Here is a 20963-nt window from a genome sequence, read left to right as displayed (position 1 = left end):
CATAGTACTGGAAGTATTAGCCATTGTAATTAGACAAGAAGAAGAAATAAAAGGCATCCAAATTGGAAAAGAACAAGTAAAGCTGTCTTTATTTGCAGACGACATGATATTGTAAATAAAAAATCCGAAAGACTCCGTCAAAAAACTAATAGACTTAATAAATGAATTCGGCAATGTAGCAGGATACAAAATTAACGCCAAGAAATCTATGGCCTTTCTATACACCAATAGTGAACTTACAGACAGAGAGACTAAAAAGGCAATCCCATTTACCATCACACCAAAAAAATTAAGATACCTAGGAATAAACTTAACTAAGGAGGTAAAAGACCTATACACGGAAAACTACAGGACACTTAAAAAAGAGATAGAGGAAGACGTAAACAGATGGAAGAACATACCATGTTCCTGGATTGGTAGAATCAACATCATTAAAATGTCCATACTACCCAAAGCAATCTATAGATTCAATGCACTCCCCATTAAAATACCAATGGCATATTTCACAGACCTTGAAAGAACTCTCCAAAAATTCATCTGGAATAAAAAAAGACCCCGAATAGCCACAGCAATCCTGAGAAAGAAGAATAAAGTAGGAGGGATCTCAATACCAGATTTCAAGCTGTATTACAAAGCCACTGTTCTCAAAACAGCCTGGTACTGGCACAAGAACAGACATATAGATCAATGGAACAGAATAGAGAATCCAGATATCGACCCAAACCACTATGCTCAGTTAATATTTGACAAAGGAGGCATGAACATACAATGGAGTCAAGACAGTCTCTTCAATAAATGGTATTGGGAAAATTGGACAGATACATGCAAAAAAAATGAAGCTTGATCACCAACTTACGCCATACACAAAAATAAACTCAAAATGGATACAGGACTTAAACATAAGACGGGAAACCATAAAAATACTAGAGCAATCCACAGGCAGCAAAATCTCAGACATATGCCAAAAGAAATTCTTCACTGACACTGCCCCTAGGGCAATGGAAGCTAAAGAGAAAATTAACAAATGGGACTACATCAAAATAAAAAGCTTTTTCACAGCAAAAGAAACCATCAACAAAACAACAAGAAGGCCTACTGCATGGGAGAACATATTTGCAAATGGCATCACTGATAAAGGTTTAATCTCCAACATCTACAGGCAGCTTATACAACTTAATAAAAGGAAGATAAATGATCCAATAAAAAATGGGCAACAGACCTAAATAGAATCTTTTCAAAAGAAGACAGAAGGAAGGCCAAGAGACACATGAAAACATGCTCAACATCACTAATTATCCGAGAGATGCAAATCAAAACAACAATGCAGTACCATCTCACACCTGTCAGGATGGGTATCATCAACAAATCAACAAACGACAAGTGTTGGCGAGGATGCGGAGAAAAAGGAACCCTCGTGCACTGCTGGTGGGAATGCAGACTGGTGCAGCCACTGTGGAGAACAGTATGGAGTTTCCTCAAAAAACTGAAAATGGAACTCCCATCTGACCCAGTAATCCCACTCCTGGGAATATATCCGAAGAAACTAGAAACACCAATCAGAAAGGATATATGCACCCCTATGTTCATAGCAGCACAATTCACCATAGCTAAGATTTGGAAACAGCCTAGGTGCCCGTCAGCAGATGACTGGATCAGAAAACTGTGGAACATCTACACAATGGAATACTATGCTGCCATAAAAAAGAAGGAATTCTCATCATTTGCAGCAACCTGGATGGAATTGGAGAACATTATGTTAAGTGAAATAAGCCAGTCAATGAAAGAAAAATACCACATGATCTCACTCATTTATGGATAATAAAGAACATTATAAACTTGAACAAAAAGACAGATACAGAGACAGTAAAGCATCAAACAGACTGTCAAATTACAGGAGGAAAGTTAGGGAGAGGTGGGGGAGATAAGAGATCAATCAAAGGACTTGTATGCATGCATATAAGCATAACCAATGGATGCAAAATTCTGGGGGGTGAGGGCATGTATGGGAGTGGGGTGGGGGTGGCAATGGTAAGATATGTACACATATAATACCTTAATGAAAACAAAAAGAAATAATGACAGAAAACTTCCCCCACCTGGTGAAAGAAATAGACTTACAAGTTCAGGAAGCGCACAGAACCCCAAACAAAAGGAATCCAAAGAGGACCACACCAAGACACATCATAATTAAAATGCCAAGAGCAAAAGACAAAGAGAGAATCTTACAAGCAGCAAGAGAAAAACAGTTAGTTACCTACAAAGGAGCACCCATACGACTGTCAGCTGATTTCTCAACAGAAACTATGCAGGCCAGACGCGAATGGCAAGAAATATTCAAAGTGATGAATAGCAAGAACCTACAACCAAGACTACTCTACCCAGCAAAGTTATCATTCAGAATTGAAGGGCAGATAAAGAGCTTCACAGATAAGAAAAAGCTAAAGGAGTTCATCACCACCAAACCAGTATTATATGAAATGCTGAAAGGTATTCTTTAAAAAGAAGAAAAAAGTAAAGATAAAAATTATGAACAACAAATACATATCTATCAACAAGTGATTCTAAAAATCAAGTGAATTCAAAATCTGAGGAACAGAATAAACTGGTGAACATAATAGAATCAGAGGCATAGAATGGGAGTGGATTGATAATTCTCAGGGGGAAAGGGGTGTCTGTGTGGGGGGTATGGGAAGAGACTGGACAAAAATCATACACCTATGGATAAGGACAACGGGGGGGAGGGAACCGGGTGATGGGGAGATATGGGGGAAAAAAGGAGAAACAATTGTAATAATCTGAACAATAAAGGTTTATTTAAAAAAAAAAAACTACCTGTTTTTTCATACCCATAGATTAGACAGACTAACACTGGATTCAGTCATTCTTTTCAGTACTTATTGGTCTAATACCAAAAATATTACATTTCTTTGAATAATAGTGAAGGTAAATGTTAATTTTCTGAATTACCTCTGTATTTTTTGCCCATTTTTCTGTTACAGCATTGGATTTGTAAGGGATTTTTGTTAGGATCATTAATCCTCTGTCATATTTGTTATAAATACTTGTCATTTGTTTTTCTTGCATATATGTGTTTTTTTTGCCATATGCAATAATTATAATTTGTGTGTAGTTAAGTTTAACATTATTTTACTTTGTGGGTTTTTTTTTAATATCTCCCATCTGAAATTTATGTTGATGTAAAAACATGAGAGATACTGAGGAGAGGTGAACAGCTTAACTTTTTCCTAAATAGCCAGTCAGTCCAACGTAATTTGTTATCTCTCTTCCCCTATAATAGGAAACACCAGGAATCTGCAGTTGGACCTATTTCTGTACTGTTCTGTTTCAGTCATATGTTTTCCTATTCCTGGATCAGTTTTATACCGTTTGTCTTTTTTACCATAGTTTTAGAATAAGTTTTTATACCTGATAGTACTAGATTCCTTTCACTTCTGTTTGGTAGTTCCCCTGGATATTGGTAAATGTTTAGGTTTCCATATAAGCTTTATAATGATGTGTCAAGTTCCCAAAAGAATCTTAGCAGGTTTTTTATTTTAATAATAATATTTATGTTTTATCGGGTGGGGGAGGAGTGTTGTATTGTCTACTTCACCCTTCTCTAATCTTTCCTCTAGAAATTTCAGAGCCAAGCATATCACAAAAAACCAGCACTGTCCCACCCATCTCTGCATCAAATCAGCAGAAAGAAAAAAAGAAAAAGAAAAAAGACCCTTCAAAGGGCAGATGGGTAGAAGGCATAACCTCCGAGGGTTACCATTACTATTATGATCTTATCACAGGAGGTAAGTCATATATGCATAGAGCTGCGGAGTATGATAACTGACAGTTTATTTTGACTTTAGACATCTAGTTAATATTGGAATATTTAAATGGTGAAATACTATAACTTTACATTTTTGCTACTAAATAGTAAAAAAAAAGTATGTGCCCTTTAAAAAGGTACCCTTCTCAAAGTAACTCACTGTCTTAGTTAAAGTCTTAATATTGGGTTCCTTACAAATAAACTAAAGCTTTATATTTTTTCAATAGAACCTTCTAGAACAATGAGCTACATGTAAATAAAGCATTTTATGTGGAAAAAGTTATTTCAGTTCCACTTCACAAATTGCAGGGGTTTTTTAAATAAAATATTCTGTGGAGGAGATTTTCTATCCAAGAGCATACTGAGAACCAGAAACTGATTTCTTTTTTGTGTAGCTATCTTGATTGACTTAGTAAATTACCCCTTCATGAATGTTTTGGATATCAATTTCTAATAAAATGCACAACAGTATTTCTTAATAAAACTATCAAAAACATCTTTTTATATTTTCTTTAAAATGAAATGTATTTGGTATTTTTATTCCATGTAAATTCTGGCATAAATAAATGAATTTGTTATACATTTACTCTTCAAAACCATAAAATTTAGTACCAGAAATAAACAATTAAGTGGGATACAAGGAAGAATTTTCAAGAGTTATAATATAATAGAGATGTAATTAAGATTATATGGGAGCCAAAATAGTGAGGAATTAATTGTGATTTTGTGGATCTGAGAGATTACCACTGAAATTACTTATGAGCTGATCTACAAGTTATGTCAGGAATGATGTCATCATACCATTTGTATTCCTAGCACTTAACGCAATGTGCCTGGCATGGTATAGATACTCCATTGGTTTTTGATTGAAAAAGATTGCAGTAGCTTATTATGAGGCTACAGCAGGTATTCCACACAGGTAGAACAATATCTATACTAATAATAGAGGAATATGTAAATTGTCCAGGATGCTGTAATGTCACGACTGCTCAGCAGGCTGCACACACAGCATGCCCCAGTAAGGCTGCTGAGGCTTTCATCTGTCCCTTTCTACACCAGAGATGACAGGGTTCAAGGAGGAAGGGCTTCCGTTTCATTTTCTCAGCACCCAACTAGGAGGCCTCCCTGGGGTAGCTCTCCCCTCTGAGCCCTGTGTAGGCGGGTGCTCTGGCCCGGGAGCCCCGAGGGAAGGTGGAGTGCTTTCCCTCCGGGACACTGCTCTCCCTGGGAACCTGGAAATCCGCCTCCCAGGGCAACTGCACAGCAGCCGGGCCGGGTGAGCCGTGGAAAGTTTGACCTACCCATGCGGTTGTGTACGCTGGCGGAGGCCACACAGCTGCCATGGTTGAAGTCGTCCTTGATGGAGAAGCGAGGGTAGTGGAGATCAGAGTTGGCAATGGAACCCCAGCTCCCTGCCAAGTGATGTAGAGCACACCGACCTCAACGGTCCTCGGTCACTTCTTGAGCAGCAGTCAGCCCTGACCGGGGATCAAACCTGAAACCTAAGTAGGTGCCCTGACAGAATGGAACCCAAACCTTTGCTGTGGCAGAGGAGCTCCGGCCCAGAGCAGGGGCCAAGGCACGCCAGAGGGGTTTTGTTGAGGGGCCCTGACAGGCAGCCCGCAGCACAGTGGGTTAGAACCTCCTCCTGATACAGCAAGGTTGCGGGTTGGATCCCTGGTCAGGGCACAGACAAGAGCAACCAAAGAGAGCATGATAAGTGGAACAACACACTGGTGTTTCTCTCGCTCCCTTCCTCTCTCTAAAATAATCAATAAAAATTAAAATAAAAAATAAACCCTCTGGCTTGCAGAGTTGCTAAAACAGTTAGAAAGCGAAGTCCTATCCCTTTCCATTCATTCAGCAAATACTTCATATACTATTTCAATAATCACACTGGGGATGGGTGTTTGTTTGTTTGTTTGTTTTGGTTAATCCTCACCTGAGGACATTTTTTTCCATTGAGTTTTTTATTTTAGAGAGAGTGGAAGGGAGGGAGAAAGACAGAAACTAATGTGAGAGACATCAATTGGTTGCCTCTTGCTGAATCCCCAACCAGGGGCCCAGATTGAGCCTGCAACCCAGGTACGTGCCCTTGATCTGATTCCATCCCGGTACCCTTCAGTCCGCCTGCAGAAGCACTATCCACTGAACCAAACAAGCATTTTTTTTTTTCTTTTGAAGTCCTCCTCTAAGGATTTTTTTTTTTTTCATTGATTCTAGAGAGAGAGGAAGGGAGAGGGAAAGAGAAAGAGAAACATCGATCAGTTGCCCAAGCAATCTGATAGGGATGGAACCCACAACCTGTGTATGTGCCCTCACCTGGAATTGAACCCATGACCCTTTGGTGCGTGGGGGGACACTAACTATTGATCCACACTGATCAGGGCCTGGAGGTATACTTAAAAAATTTTTTTCAGGTCTGCCCTGGCAAGGTGGCTCAATTGGTTGGAGTCTCAACCTGTACACCAAAGGATTTCCTGTTGGATTCTAGGTTAGGGCACAGTCTTAGGTTTAGGTTAGATCCCAGTGGGTCAGCAGGTGCAGAGGCAGCCTACTAATATTTCTCTGTCACATGGATGTTTCTCTCTCTCAAAATCAATTTTAAAAATATCCTCAGGTGAGAATTAAAATAAATATAAAATATATATATATATATTTCAGATCTAAAATTTTATTTGGTTCTTTTTTAAATTTTATTTTTCATTTGCAGTTCACATTCAATATCCTATACTATATAATAAAACCCTAATATGTAAATCAACCAAACAGTGGAATGACTCGTTGCTATGAACTGACCACCAGGGGGCAGACACTCAATGCAGGAGCCAGAAGCTGGGCTCACGGCTGGCGAGTGCAGCGGCGGTGGCAGGAGCCTCCGCAGCAGCACTAAGGAGCAGCAAGCTGAGCGGTAGGGAGCAGCAAGCAGGTGGGCGGTAAGGAGCGAGGAGTCTGTGAGAGGGATGTCTGCCTGCTGGCTTAGGCCCACTCCCTGTAGGAAGCGGTAGGGAGCAGCAAGCAGGCAGGCAGATATCGCCTGAAGGGTCCCAGACTGTGAGAGGGCACAGGCCAGGCTGAGGGACCCCTTTTACCCCTAGTGCACGAATTTTGTGCACTGGGCTTCTAGTCTATAATAATAAAAGCATAATATGCAAATTGACCGAACAGCAGAACGACCTTCCAAGGGAAGCTGGGGCTGCGAGGGTCGAGCAGCTGCAGCTGTAAAGGCCTACTCTTGTACAAATTTCGTGCATCAGGCCTCTAGTGACTATAAAAGGTTGAGCCCTGACTGGGTGGCTCAGTTGATTGGAGCATTGTCCCTTGCACCAAAAATGGTTGCAGGTTCAACTTCCATTCAGGGCACATACCTAGGTTTCCAGTTTGATCCTCAGTCAGGAGTGTACAGGAGGCAACCAATTGATGTTTCTTTCTCTCTTCTAAAAATTCAATTAAAAATATATTTGGGTAAGGATTTTTTAAAATAAAGCTGTAAGGCTTGAACGTTTGGGAAATAGTTATGTGGTAGAGGTAAAGCATAAGGTTCTTTGAAGATGACATGGTAGAAGAGCCTGGAAAAATATATTTGGGCCATGTCATGGAGGGCTGAGAGGATGATGGTTCCCTTTACTGAGATATGAAATATGGAAACATTGTAAGTTTAAGTGGGATGGTAATTCAAATTTGAGGTACCTATAGAATATTCATGTAGCAATTTTCCTAACTCCCAACTCTAATTGATGATTGAGCCTGATGATTAGAGTTGGGAGTTAGGAAGATAAATTGAGTCCGGGAGTATAGATAATATATTAACTTTTAGGAGTATGTGAGATCAAAAAACAAAAACAAAAAAGAACAAAAAGTAACATGGTGGGTAGTACATATATTAAAGGGATGGATAGAAGAAAGCCAGGAAAAAAAAGTTAAGAATGGAAGGCAGGAAATGAGATCAGAGAATTAATCATGAAGAAAACCTTGGGCTATAGGTAGTAGTATCATTATTAAGATCTTTAGAATCATGATCAGTTTCAAACTACATAGAAATAATACTCAGTTTGCACTGAGCCATAAGTGAAGTGCACATTATAGTTTAGCAGTGAATCATAAATTATTATATGCTAAGGATTATACATTTTTCAAATTTATAGAAACTATTACGTGTTTTCTCCCTTCTAGCACCTACTGCTTGCTTCCTTTTTCCACCATCCTTCTTTATATACTCTTTCTCAGCACTGCTTGTTTTTAATTCCTGCATACTTCATCTTGTTCCTCTTTTGAATCATTTGTTCTGTATCTCACTCTCCCCTCCCAAGATGTCAAAAGGCTATGTCATTCCTTCCAGATTTTTCAAGCCTGAATTTCATGAAGTCTTTAAGAGAAGCCCTACCTGGCTCTAATAATTCCTGTAGAAGTATCAGTAACTTGTAATGATTCTGTCCTTCCTTGGTTATGTAACATTCACATGTATTGTTCTGCACAATGCTACTGGATGCATGTTGGTTCTTTTTTTATTTTTCAATTATGTTTTTATCTCTAGACCTTAGTGTTTTGTACACATTGAATAGCTTGTAAATTTTTGCCAAAGTGAATTTTTTGGAAACTTTTTTAAAGCAAAAGGATTTTATAAATGCAATGTATTTTGTTTTAAGCAACTCAGTGGGAGAAACCTGAAGGATTTCAAGGAAACTTAAAAAAGGTAACTGAAGTACATTAATAGTGTCTTTGATTTATTCTTTAAAGTGATTGGCTTCTGGGGTTTTGGTAGAGTTTTATTAAGCAAATTTACTTTCAAATAAGCCCCTCCTCACCCTTTTCTTTTATAATCCTTTTGTTAGTAGCCTGGGTAGAGGTTAAAAGTGATGTCTATTCAAAAACTCCATACAGGGTAAATATTATTAGTTGCCATTCACATGTCCCCTGTTCATCTGTGAAAAATTGTTCCTAGCTTTTCAGAGGTGAGACATTCTCTTCCTGAAAATTGGCTTCTGATTAACATAAACCAAGCTTCCTGGCCATGATCTGTACCACCACCCCTAACTCCCAGATTTCAAGAGAAAAGGAAAGGGTGGCTAATTCTGCCTTAGTTATCTAATATATAACTACATTTTTTTCCATCTGTGCTGTTTTTTTTCCTCTCATTAGACAGCAGGGAAGGCTGTTTGGGTAGAAGGTTTAAGTGAAGATGGTTATACCTATTATTATAATACAGAAACAGGAGGTAAGTATTACCTTTGATCATCCTAAGTATCTAAAATTCTACCTGAAACTGCTTCTGAGCCTGCTGATGAATCATCTAAACTAGGGAATTTTAGTACATATAGTGATAAGCATATTTTTATAACAAGTGTGTATTATTTTTTGTAATTTAGAAAAACACATTAATTCTCATGGAAAAAAGGATTTCTATATATAATATACTGCACTATGCTATATAATTCTCAATTGATACTGCATTCATAAACTCTAAAAATTGAATCATTTTTACTTCTTCTTCCATTACTAATTTTTATTTTGATTATTTTAGAAATATAATCATTACCTTGGAAAGTACCTTAAAGATTACCTAGTCAACTTGACTTTTCCTTTTTCAAAAAACAAAACTGATGGTGTTTTTGCAGGGGCTGAGGTTGTCAAATTTTCACTTTTATCAGTTTAATAATGTTCCAGTTATATAAGTATTTACAAAATATGCCTAATGTTAACTATTACATTTTTCATAGTAAAGATTTAATTTCATAAAACTGCCTTTCAAGTAATGGTACTTGATTTCTCTGCAGTTAATATCAAAATAGCTATAATATCAGTGTAACTTTGACAAGTTTTTGTTTTAATTCCTACTAACCAAAGCCTTCTGCATAGCATTAAATCTTGTAGGAGGAAAAGGTCTTTTAACCTTTAAGTGGATACCTAGCCTGCCCAATGATAGCAATGGTTCTATCTCAGTTAATTTGAGATACTGAATCTTTATAGGGATTAAGGAATATACAATGTAGCTCTAGAGTAAAAGCTGAATTTAACACAAAACTTCTCTCCTTACCAGGTATATGATTGTGAGCAAGTCATTGAGCCTATAGGTCCTCTTAAGTAAAATAGAGACAATCACTTATTCTATGGGGTCATGAGAATCAGGTGTCTATAAAATTCCCAGAACAGTGCCTGGTATATATTATATGTATACAAATTATTTATTATTTATTTCCTGGAGATTCTTTTGTTATTTATGTGAAATAGAGACCAAAAAAAAGTTATTTAAAAAAAATTTTTTTTTATTGATTTCAGAGAGAAAGAGAGAGGAGAAAGAGAGAAACATCAGTGATGAGAGAGAATCATCAACCGGCTGCCTCCTGCATGCCCCACACTGGGAGTGGAGCCCTCAACCCCCGCATATGCCCTGACCGGGAATCAACTGTGACCTCCTGGTTCATAGATGGAGAATCAACCACTTAGCCACACCAGCCAGGCAGTAATGTTTTTATTAGTGCTTGAAAGTATCCTATATTAAAAAGGAATTGTACGTATTGGTTTGTCCTCAAAAGTTTTGGTTTATGTCTAGACCAGTGTGATTATTAATAGAGCCTTTCCACTCTTAAAGCTCTCCCAATTGGACAATAAATTTTAGGATCCCTTTCCGTTTTATTAAATTAAAAATACAGACTAACTGCAAGATAATTAGAAATGCTATCATTTTACTAAAAGCCCAATAGACCACTAGGTGGCAGTAGAGTTCAATCGAGGTTTTTTTTCCTACTAGAAAAACAAATTATATTCATTCAGATTTTTACAGTATGATTTCTCTTTGTAAAGATCTTAGGAAATCTTTGTGGTAAATAAGTTCCAGGAAATCTGATGTGTGCTCATTATTACCTACGTTTCCTGAAATCAGTGCCAGTTAAGTTGTGGTAATCCTTAGAAAGTATTGTCTAGTTCTTAGGCCTCTTTCCATCGGAGCTGTAGTTGATACATTTAGTGAATCAAGGTCGTTTGAAATAAATTTCTAAAAGATACAAGAGTAAGAGCTAACAGAATTCTTATTTATTATTTTCTTGACTGGTGATGGTATAAAAGAGATGCAGAGTTGTCATTTAACAATATAAGTGATGGGCCGAAACCGGTTTGGCTCAGTGGATAGAGCGTCGGTCTGGGGACTGAAAGGTCCCAGGTTCGATTCCGGTCAAGGGCATGTACATTGGTTGCGGGCACATCCCCAGTAGGGGGTGTGCAGGAGGCAGCTGGTCGATGTTTCTCTCTCATCGATGTTTCTAGCTCTCTATCCCTCTTCCTTCCTCTCTGTAAAAATCAAATAAAATATATTAAAAAAAAAAAAAACAATATAAGTGATGGGAAGCATTATATTGGGAATTACTTCTGAATTGAATTGGTAACCAAATAACATGACTACTTTAATGTGTTGGATAGAATCCAGATGGGAAAAACCTGATGATTTTATTCCACACTCTGGCGATCTGCTTTCTAGTAAAGTCAATGAAAAGTCACTTGGCACCCTGGAAGAATCCAAATCATCAAATTCACATAGTGATTCTGATGGGGAACAGAAAGCACAAAAAATAGAGGTCACTACAGAAACACCGAAGCTAAAAATAAAGTTTAAGGTAGGTTCTGGATTTACTCTTTACAAAAGTTTATCAATTTATAAAAAGCTCTTCAGGCTTTCTTAAATTTTCTGGTAAAAGATATATAAAACCAAGACCTGTATTTTGGTAACTGGATAAGTAGCTATACCATTTATTGTTATCTGTTTGGTAGTAAAACAATAAATTTATTTTTGGACCTCCTAAACTTGAGCTGCCTCTGTAATATTGAGAGAGAGCTGTCTGAACATGCAAATCAGAATGTCTAGGCTACAAATGTTGAATATCATTAACATACTGGTAGTAATTTAAATCTCAGAATGGGTGCAGTAATCTAGGAAAATAACCTTGGAGAACATTAAACATTTAAGTGGCAGACAGAGAAAGAGGAGCCCACAGGTAGAGTGAGAACAGAATGATTAGGAAGGTGTGCAGAGAAGCAGAAGAATTTATCCCAGAAGCCAAAGGAATAAAGAGCATCCAGGATTAATTAGGCCTAGAAAAAGGAAAATGTCCATTGAATTTTGCAATAATGAAGTCCTGGATACCCTTCTAGCAATTTCATAAGAGTTTTGGATGGCAGAACTCAGATTACAAGGGGATGAAAAGTGGTTCATTATGTAATACATATAGTTTGAATATGAAATGAAAGTAGAAATTAGTTGATAGGATTTTAGCTACATATTAATCATGAGAGATTGTGGTAGTGATATTTTTGTTGAGAGGGACCTCAAAGGAGGTAGAAAGGGAATACCAACAAGGATAGGTAAATAGGTTGGTCTTGAACAAGGAATAAACTCATTTTATATAAGACAATAAGGTTTTCATTTTCTATAAGAAGGTATGACTATGGATGAATTGGTATCAAGGAGGAAATTGAAAGAGTCATGCCACTTAGTCTCAGTTTATTCATTCATAAAGAAATCAAGATTGCTTGCTGAGAGTGAGGAGCTGTGAAGAGCTTGACAACATTTATGAATTGAAATAGTCACTGAGCTGGGATGGGAGAGGAAATGAACAAGATTGACAAGCTGAGTGCCCAGCCATGATAGGAAAGTAAAAAGATTTATACAGTATTACTAGTCCTCTTGCTTTTATGACCTTTCCAGAATCACTCAGGAGCCCAGGTGCCAAAGTAAGCAAGATATAGCATTGATCCATGGTTGAGATTGCTGGCCTGAGAGGCAAAGGAATATTGAGGATGCTGGAAAGGGTACTTTGAGGCCACAGCTAGAATCTTGTCATTGCCTGAAATTTCTCTACCTACCCCATAAATCTTGGTGGAACTTAGGGCAAGAGATGTATCTAATTTGTAGAGGAGCAACAGCAAAGATCTTATAGCGGTAGCCACCTCACAGTGTTTATAGTCAAGTTTAGGTAACCCAGCATTCAACTTGGGACAGAAAATTTCAAGCAAACAAAATATTACAAAATTCATTTAAACAAGGACAAACTATTTATAAACCTATCATATATACCATTAGGTTGCTAAATACAGGCATACCTCATTTTATTGCACTTTGCTTTATTGCACTTCACAGATGTTTTCGTGTTTTACAAATTGAAGGCAAGATCCTCCATCAGCAAAAATATTTACAAGACTCACTTTATTGCGGTGGTCTGGAACTGAACCCACAGTATCTCTGAGGTATGCCTGTATAGTGAAGATCAAAATCATTGGTTTTGAAACTCAAAAAACTGAGGCTAAGGATTTTTTAAGCTTTAGGATGATAAGAGTTTGAATAGAGAACATGGTGTCAGAGTTGCCACAGTCATCAGTGAATATAGAGTAGTGGCCAGAGGTCACTAGATCATATAAGGAGGAATAGAAGAGAACTGTATAGATGGCAGTATTGTGAGTCTCAGAAGAGGAGACATTTTTTGCATGAGAATCAAAGTCAAAATATTTTATTTTTAGTAAAATAAAAATATTTTATTTCTAAAAAGTCATGGCCTAGAAGCAGTGAAGATTGCTAAGAGATAGCAGGTGCTGACCTCTAGTTCTATGACACCAATAGCATAAGGGAATGAGCTAATATCCATTCAAAGAATTACAAACAAAACAATATCCCAGGACTGCCACCCATAGTTGTGCAGTTGCAAAGAAATCTAGTCCATAGTCTGCTTGCTAAACTGGGTCACAGGACTTTGTTATCCCAGATGAAGGGGTGCCATAGAACCACCAGCCCTATCTAGGGGCTACCATGGGAGCTGCTTATCCCTCCAGGTGTGTCTTCCAATTTCCATGGCTTCCAGTTGTATAGGACACTAAAGTTACGGCAATGTGGCCAACGTAAAGTTAAGACTAATAGGTTAAGGGAGTTCTTTAAATAGATAGTGGGTGTAGAAGGGTCCAATGACATGGCAGTAAACTCAAAAGGAGCACAGTATAAAGGAAGGTCAATGTTGGATATATAAGTAAGGAGATAAAACAGAAAAGAAAAGAGAGGATAAAAAAAGCCAGTGTAGCCCTAACTGGTTTGGCTCAGTGGATAGAGCGTCGGCCTGCAGACTGAAAGGTCCCAGGTTCGATTCCGGTCAAGGGCGTGTACCTTGGTTGTGGGCACATCCCCAGTAGGAGGTGTGCAGGAGGCAGCTGATCGATGTTTCTCTCTCATCGATGTTTCTAACTCTCTATCCCTCTCCCTTCTTCTCTGTAAAAAATCAATATATATTTTTTAAAAAACTTAAAAAAAAAAGCCAGTGTATGTTTTTAATTGTAGAACATTAATAGGATCATGTCCTATTTTAAAAAGCCGCCTTGGCTATGGTGTGATAATATTTTAGATGTGATGAAAAAACCTTATAGACCATTAAAGTTTGTTTATGTACATTTGTTGTGTTATGTGCAAATTTAAACTATTAAAAGAGTTAATGTATTATTATTTAGAAACCAATAATAAGATTCCATTAAAGAAATTTTGTTTCTGTCCTAGTAGTACCTTATTTCTTGACTTTGACATTTCAGGTAAAAAATAAAAATAGTGATAAAGGAAATGAACCTGAAAAACAGAAAGAAACAAATATCCAAGAGCAGAATTCATCAGGTTCAAATGAAAAATCCAAAGCTCATAAAAAATCAAACCCATATGGAGAATGGAAGGAAATTAAACAAGAAGTTGAGTCTCAGTAAGTACCTGAAATATAATCCCACTGTTATTACAAGTATTTTATATCGAGTACTTCAATAAATTATAGTAACTACTTTGAAGGATAAAGTGCTCATTAAAAGTGTAGCTCATTTATTTTATTTCTAGAGTGGTTTGTGGGGTTTTTTTAAATATGAGTCAGGGGTTATTTTAAAAAGTAAGCTAGTTATTGTTTTCATTTATTCCAAAATATGACATTTCTGTTGAGCACACATTCACACAGTAACTCAATTATACACACATGAGCATTCACACACTCATGATTATTATTCTATCAGAGAAACAAATATCTGCATATTCAACAATTGCTGCATATAATACATCTAAAAGCAAGAAAAAAGTTCTGTTGCTGTCTTCAAAATGGCTTATGACCAAGTTTTTAAGCCAGTTTAAGAAAACAACAGTTTGAACAATTGAACAAGATCATGGTGAGATGTTACCTGGTTTATATTACTAGCTTATGTGATCAAATCAGTTATTGTCTTAGAAGCATTTACACAATGAAAGGAAGATCTCACTTTCAGCTTCACAGATTAGTGTTTCTTTACTGCTTAAAAAAAAATCTTCAGGTGGGAAAAAAAAGTATCTTCTAATTATATTAGTTAAGCAGTTATTCTCTAAAACATCAATGCTTTGAAATGGGAATTAAAGATGACTAATCTGGTGATACTTGAAATTATTTATTGTTAAAATTGTACTTAAGAAAAAAGTGAAAAAAAATTGTACTTTAATGAAAAGGTCATAATTTTTCACAAGATAAAAGTAATACAAGTTTTGGACAACTATATACCTGTTCTAATTAGAATTGATTCTCTAGGGGTTACACACCAGAACTACTATTAAAATGTTACAAGGATGGAATCCGGTCAACATAGTGGCATAGGTAAATGTGATACTCGAATCTTCCCACAGTCACATCAAAATTACAACTAAACTACAGAACAACCATCATTCAGAACTGCCTGAAATCTAGCTGAACAGAAGTCCTACAGCTAAGGATATGATGAATCCACATTGAGACTGGTAGGAGGAGTGGAGACCCAGAAAGGCTGGTCCCACTGATAAAAATTGGGAGAGATACCTCAGCTATCAGGGAGTCCCCCTTAGGAATGAGGGGTCCAAGTCCCATACCAGACTGCCCACCAGATGCTGCTTGTTTGAGAAATTGGGTTCCAGTAACATAAAGAGAAATTATAACTTCAGGCTGTAAAAACCAGTGGGGATTGTGGTTCAATGAGCTGGAGGGCTGCTGGAGTCCCAGGCATTTTCCTTAAAGAGCCAGTGCACAGACTTCCTCAGTTCACTCACATCTCCAGCACTGGGGCAGCTGCTCAAAAGGCACCAGGGATATAAGGGGAGGAACTGAATTGTCTGCAGTCAGGGCAAGAGCTGGAGGGGCAACTTTCTCCCATACAGAAGTGCTGGCAGAGGGTGGCAACAGGAGGGTGCTCCTTTTCTGAGCCCTCCCACCATAGATCCAGTAGGTGGGCACCATATCTGAGTCTCCATCAACCTGGCTGTCACCCTGATCCCTGAGACCCAAGCCCACCCAAGCTGTTTGCAATGACTTTTCCATATGTACAACCTGTCTTGGCTCATAACTTCAGACATTACTAAAATTTCTCAAACAAGCAGCAACTGGCATCTGTGTGCCCTTTACCTCATGCAAAGTTTCCACAGGCCCAGCACTAGCAGCAGCCAGTCTTGGTTCACAGATTGGCCTTACTTCAGCACCTCCAAGCCCAGCATGAGTAGCAGCTATCTAAGGATCACTTTGTAAGTCATGCTGATGGCCTTGGGGCACAACACAGGCAGCAGCTGACCTTGGCCTGCATCTTCTGGGAGGCACCTGAGCCAGCATACCCTGTGCACAGCATCAGACTATGTTGAAGCACCACCCAACTGCCTCAACAAGAAACAAATTCAAGGGGCATACTCAAGAGGCTCCAGAGCCCTATGAAGTAAGTCCTCCTCCGTGGGGTGGGCCCATGCACAGCTGATCCTCCACAGTGGTCACAGCCAGTCCTTATAGCTGATAGGCCTAGGGATAAATCCCTCCTGTTGATGTGCCAACAGCAATCAGTGCTCAACTACAACAGGAAGGTGTACACCAAGCATGTCAAACTCAAAGGCTAACACAAGCCAAATAAACAAGGTTTAAACTTTATGTGGTCCGCAAAAAAACAACAAGTTTCAATTTTCGTAGAAACATAAGTTTATTTCAATAGAGACATGCTGAATACAAAGGGCTGAAATAAATGAGTAATCGTTAACATAAAATAATAGAACATTTTAATAAAAAAATATTTTTTCTTGAACATTAACTTACCAGACACTGAATAACTGCACAAATTAATAAACATAATGCAAATAAACCCATTTTTCTTGCTCTCCGAAAGTGAAATATTTCCTGTTGCACCAAACAAGTCAGTACAAGACTAATGATGTGGCAATCGGCTGCTAAAATATTCGCTGCTGGTATTAGTGGAGAGAAATGGTGTGCTTGCGTATAAGGCATGTAAGGGAAATGAATGCAACACGATTATAGTAATCATTAGTGAACATTGTAGTTCATTATTAATAACTAGAGGCCCAGTGCACAAAATCCGTGCACTGGAGGGTAGGGTCCCTCAGCCCGGCCTGTGCCCTTTCTCAGCCCAGGACCCCTTGCTCCTTACTGCCACCTGCTCACTCCTTACCGCTCGGCTCGCTGCTCCTTTGCAGCAGGCTCCTTACCACTCGGCTCGCTGCTCCTTAGTGCTGCCACAGAGGTGGGAGAGGCTCCCGCTACCACCACTGCACTCGGCAGCCGTGAGCCTGGCTTCTGGCTGAGCTGCGCTCCCCCTGTGGGAGCGAACTGACCACGAGGGGACAGCTCCTCCATTGAGCATCTGCCCCCTGGTGGTCAGTGCACATCATAGCGACCAGTCATTCTGGTTGTCCCCCCATAACGGTTGTTTATGCTTTTATTATATAGGTTATATAGATTATCTGTAACAAGGTATTGCAAAAATTAAGTTACAAAATTTTTATTAAAACATTTCTTACATACTGTCATTGGCTGGGCCGCAAAAATACTTGTGGGTCGCATGCGAGCCGCGAGTTTGACATGCTTGGTGTACACAGCCCACAAGGAGTTCCTAGCTTGGGTGAGCATGGAGGCTGTGCCCCTGGACCACACAGGACACCTACTATATGAGGCCACTCTGTATCAAGCCCAGGAGACATACCAACTCTATCTAATACATAGAAACAAACAGGAAGGCAGCCAGAATAGGAGACAAAGAAATGTGTCCCAAAAGAACAAAACTCCAGAAAAAGAACTAAACAAAATGGAGACAATCTACTAGATTCAGAGTTCAGAACACTGGTTATAAGGATACTCAATGGACTTAGGGGAAGAGTAGATGAACTTAGTGAGAACTTGAGCAAAGAGATAGGAAACAAAAACAACTAGAAAACAAAGAACCAGTCAGAAAGGAAGAATACATTACAGGGTATCAACAGTGGAATAGATGAAGCAGAAATTTGGAAGATAAGGAAGCAGAAAACACCCAATCAGAACTGCAAAAATGAAAAAGAATCCAAAAAAAAAAAGGATAGTATAAGGAGCCTCTGGGACAACTTCAAGCATACCAACATTTGTATCAAGAGGATGCCAGGAGAAGAGAGAGAGAGAGAGAGAGAGAGAGAGCGCGTGAAAACGTGAAAAAATAATATGGAAAATTTCCCTAACATAGTGAAGGAAATAGACATACAAGTTCAGGAAGTGCAGAGTCCCAAACAATATGAACCCAAAGAGGCCCACTTCAAGACATACCTTAAATAAAATGCAAGAAGTTAAAGAGAGTATTTGAAAAGCAGCAAGAGAAAAGCAGCTAGTTAACTACAAGGGAGCTCCCATAAGACTGTCAGCTGATTTCTCAACAGACACTTGGAGGCCAGAAGGGATTGGCAAGAAATATTCAAAGAGATGAAAAGGCAAGAACCTACAACCAAGATTACCCAGCAAAGTTATTTCGAATCAAAGGACAGATAAAGAGCTTCCCAGACAAGAGAAAGCTAAAGGAGTTCATCACCACCAAACTAATATTACATGAAATGTTATAAAAAGGTCTTTAAGAAGAAGAAAAGACAAAAAATATGAATAATAAAATGGCCATAAATACTTAGCAACAATTGAATCTAAAAAACAAATGAACAGAAACAAACTCAGATACAGAGAACATTGTGATGATTGCCAAATGGGAGGGTGTTGTGGGGATGGGTGAAAAAGGTGAAGGGATTAAGAAGTATAGATTGGTGCCTGACCAGTATGGCTCAGTGGTTGAGCATCAAACCATAAACCAGGTCAAGATTCAATTCCTGGTTAGGGCACATGCCTGGGTTGCAGGCTTGATTCCCAGTAGGGGGTGTGCAGGAGGCAGCCAATTGATTCTCATTGATGTTTCTGTCTCTCCTCCCTTCCTCTCTCTGAAATCAATAAAAAAATATATTTTTAAATCCTTTGAGAGAAAAAGAAGTATAGATTGGTATTACAGAATAGTCATGGGAATATAAAGTACAGCCTAGGAAATAGTAAAAAAAAAAAAATATATATATATATTTGTGTGTGTGTGTGTGTGTGTGTGTGTGTGTGTGTGTGTGTATATACATATGTATATGTATACATACACACACACACACATACATAATAGAGAAATATGCTAATTAACCGGAACGCTGTAACAGGTCGACCAGACAGGAGGAGGTTGCATGCGCAGCGTTGGGGGCGTGGCGGCAGGGGCCTCCACCCACCTGCACTGGGGGAGGGCCTGATCAGCAGCGGCTGCTTCAAGGGCCGGAGAGGAAGGCAGGGCCAGACCAGCAGTGGCCGCAGCTGCTGCGGGGCCCGGGGAGCGAGGCAGGGCTGGACCAGTGACTCAAGGGTGGGCAGCGCCGCACAATTTTGAATCGCGCGCTGGGCTCCTAGTATTGTAATAACTGTGTATGGTGACAGATGGGTACAAGATTCATTGAGATGATCACTTAGTAAGTTATATAATGTCTAATCACTAGGTTGTATACCTGAAATTAATGTATGTCAACTGTAACTGTAAAACAAATTATTTAAAGTAAGATAATTGTTACTATTATGGACCATTGAAATTGTACATATTAATTAAATATTAGGAAATGTGTATTTAATACATATTTAACCCTTTGCACGCGCCTGTTTTTTTCTCGATTCCTTTATTCTAATGCTAACCGTGTCGAGTCACACTAGACATCCGAGTGCAAAAGGTTAATACAGGTACCATGATATGTAAATTGACTGTGTATTTTGAAGTTGCAGAAATAATAGACTACATTACTTCAGACCTAAGTGATTTCTTAAGTGACTTACAATAGGAAGATTTCTTAAGTGACTTACAATACCAGTGGTCGGCAAACTCATTAGTCAACAGAGCCAAATATCAACAGTACAACGATTTAAATTTCTTTTGAGAGCCAAATTTTTTAAACTTAAACTTCTTCTAACGCCACTTCTTCAAAATAGACTCGCCCAGGCTGTGGTATTTTGTGGAAGAGCCACACTCAAGGGGCCAAAGAGCCACATGTGGCTCGCGAGCTGCAGTTTGCCAACCACAGTACTATACCAATATCTACTATACTTCAAAGTTGAGATTTCTCAGATTTTTGGGTATTTTTTTCTTGTGATAACTATATTCTAAAGCCATTCTTGTTAAATTTTAATCACTAAGCCAGTTTAATATGTGATGGATTGTGTCTGACTCCCTAAGTAGACTAGCCTAATTTCTTAAGGATTTTTTTCCTCTAAAAATAACATACGTATTTATTATAAAAGATCTTTTTAAATGAAGAAAAGCATAAAATATCCTATTTTACAAATGTTATTTTAAATTGCCATATGATATATAATCATTTAGATGTGCATTGATTTTACTCAGCCATTCTCTTTCTGTTGGCATTTAGGTTATTTCTACACTTTTTTGTTTTTATAACTTACTCTGATTATTATATAGACACTAGAGGCCCGATGCACAAAATTCATGCCGGGGGCTGGGTGTCCCTCAGCCCCAGCCTGCACCCTCTTGCAATCCTGGACTCCTTGCTGCTGCACTCGCCAGCTGTGAGCCCAGCTTCTGGCTAAGCGGTGCTCCAGCTATGGAAGCTCACTGGCCACCAGGGGGCAGCTCCTGCGTTGAGCATCTGCCCCCTGGTGATCAGTGCGCCTCATAACAACCAGTCATTCCACCATTCAATTGATTTGCATACTAGGGTTTTATTATATAGGATATAGGATATTACTCTGTGCACATTACTGACTGTTTCTAAGAATGGAATAGCTGTTTAAAGATTAGGAGCATCATACAAATTTATACTTTATTAGCAGTTTCTGAA

At 38.5% G+C, this 20963-nt stretch overlaps 1 protein-coding gene across 2 annotated transcripts in view; it reads left to right on the top strand.

Annotated features, from left to right (window-relative positions):
• Positions 1-20963, top strand: part of WBP4 (WW domain binding protein 4) — a 40897-nt gene that overhangs the window by 12744 nt on the left and 7190 nt on the right. Inside the window, exons 5-9 of one of the 2 annotated variants that reach the window (XM_054719835.1) lie at positions 3636-3803; positions 8470-8516; positions 8963-9038; positions 11237-11430; positions 14378-14538. In XM_054719835.1, the coding sequence (XP_054575810.1) occupies positions 3636-3803; positions 8470-8516; positions 8963-9038; positions 11237-11430; positions 14378-14538 (646 nt within the window). The remainder of the gene's footprint in view (positions 1-3635; positions 3804-8469; positions 8517-8962; positions 9039-11236; positions 11431-14377; positions 14539-20963) is intronic. The other variant, XM_054719836.1, reaches the window with a different exon arrangement.

The sequence above is a fragment of the Eptesicus fuscus genome, chromosome 8 (genome assembly GCF_027574615.1).
Source record: "Eptesicus fuscus isolate TK198812 chromosome 8, DD_ASM_mEF_20220401, whole genome shotgun sequence".
NCBI classification, from domain to species: Eukaryota; Metazoa; Chordata; class Mammalia; order Chiroptera; family Vespertilionidae; genus Eptesicus; species Eptesicus fuscus.
The sequence above is the reverse complement of the archived record's forward strand: the minus strand, read 5'-3'. Positions and strand labels throughout refer to the sequence as shown.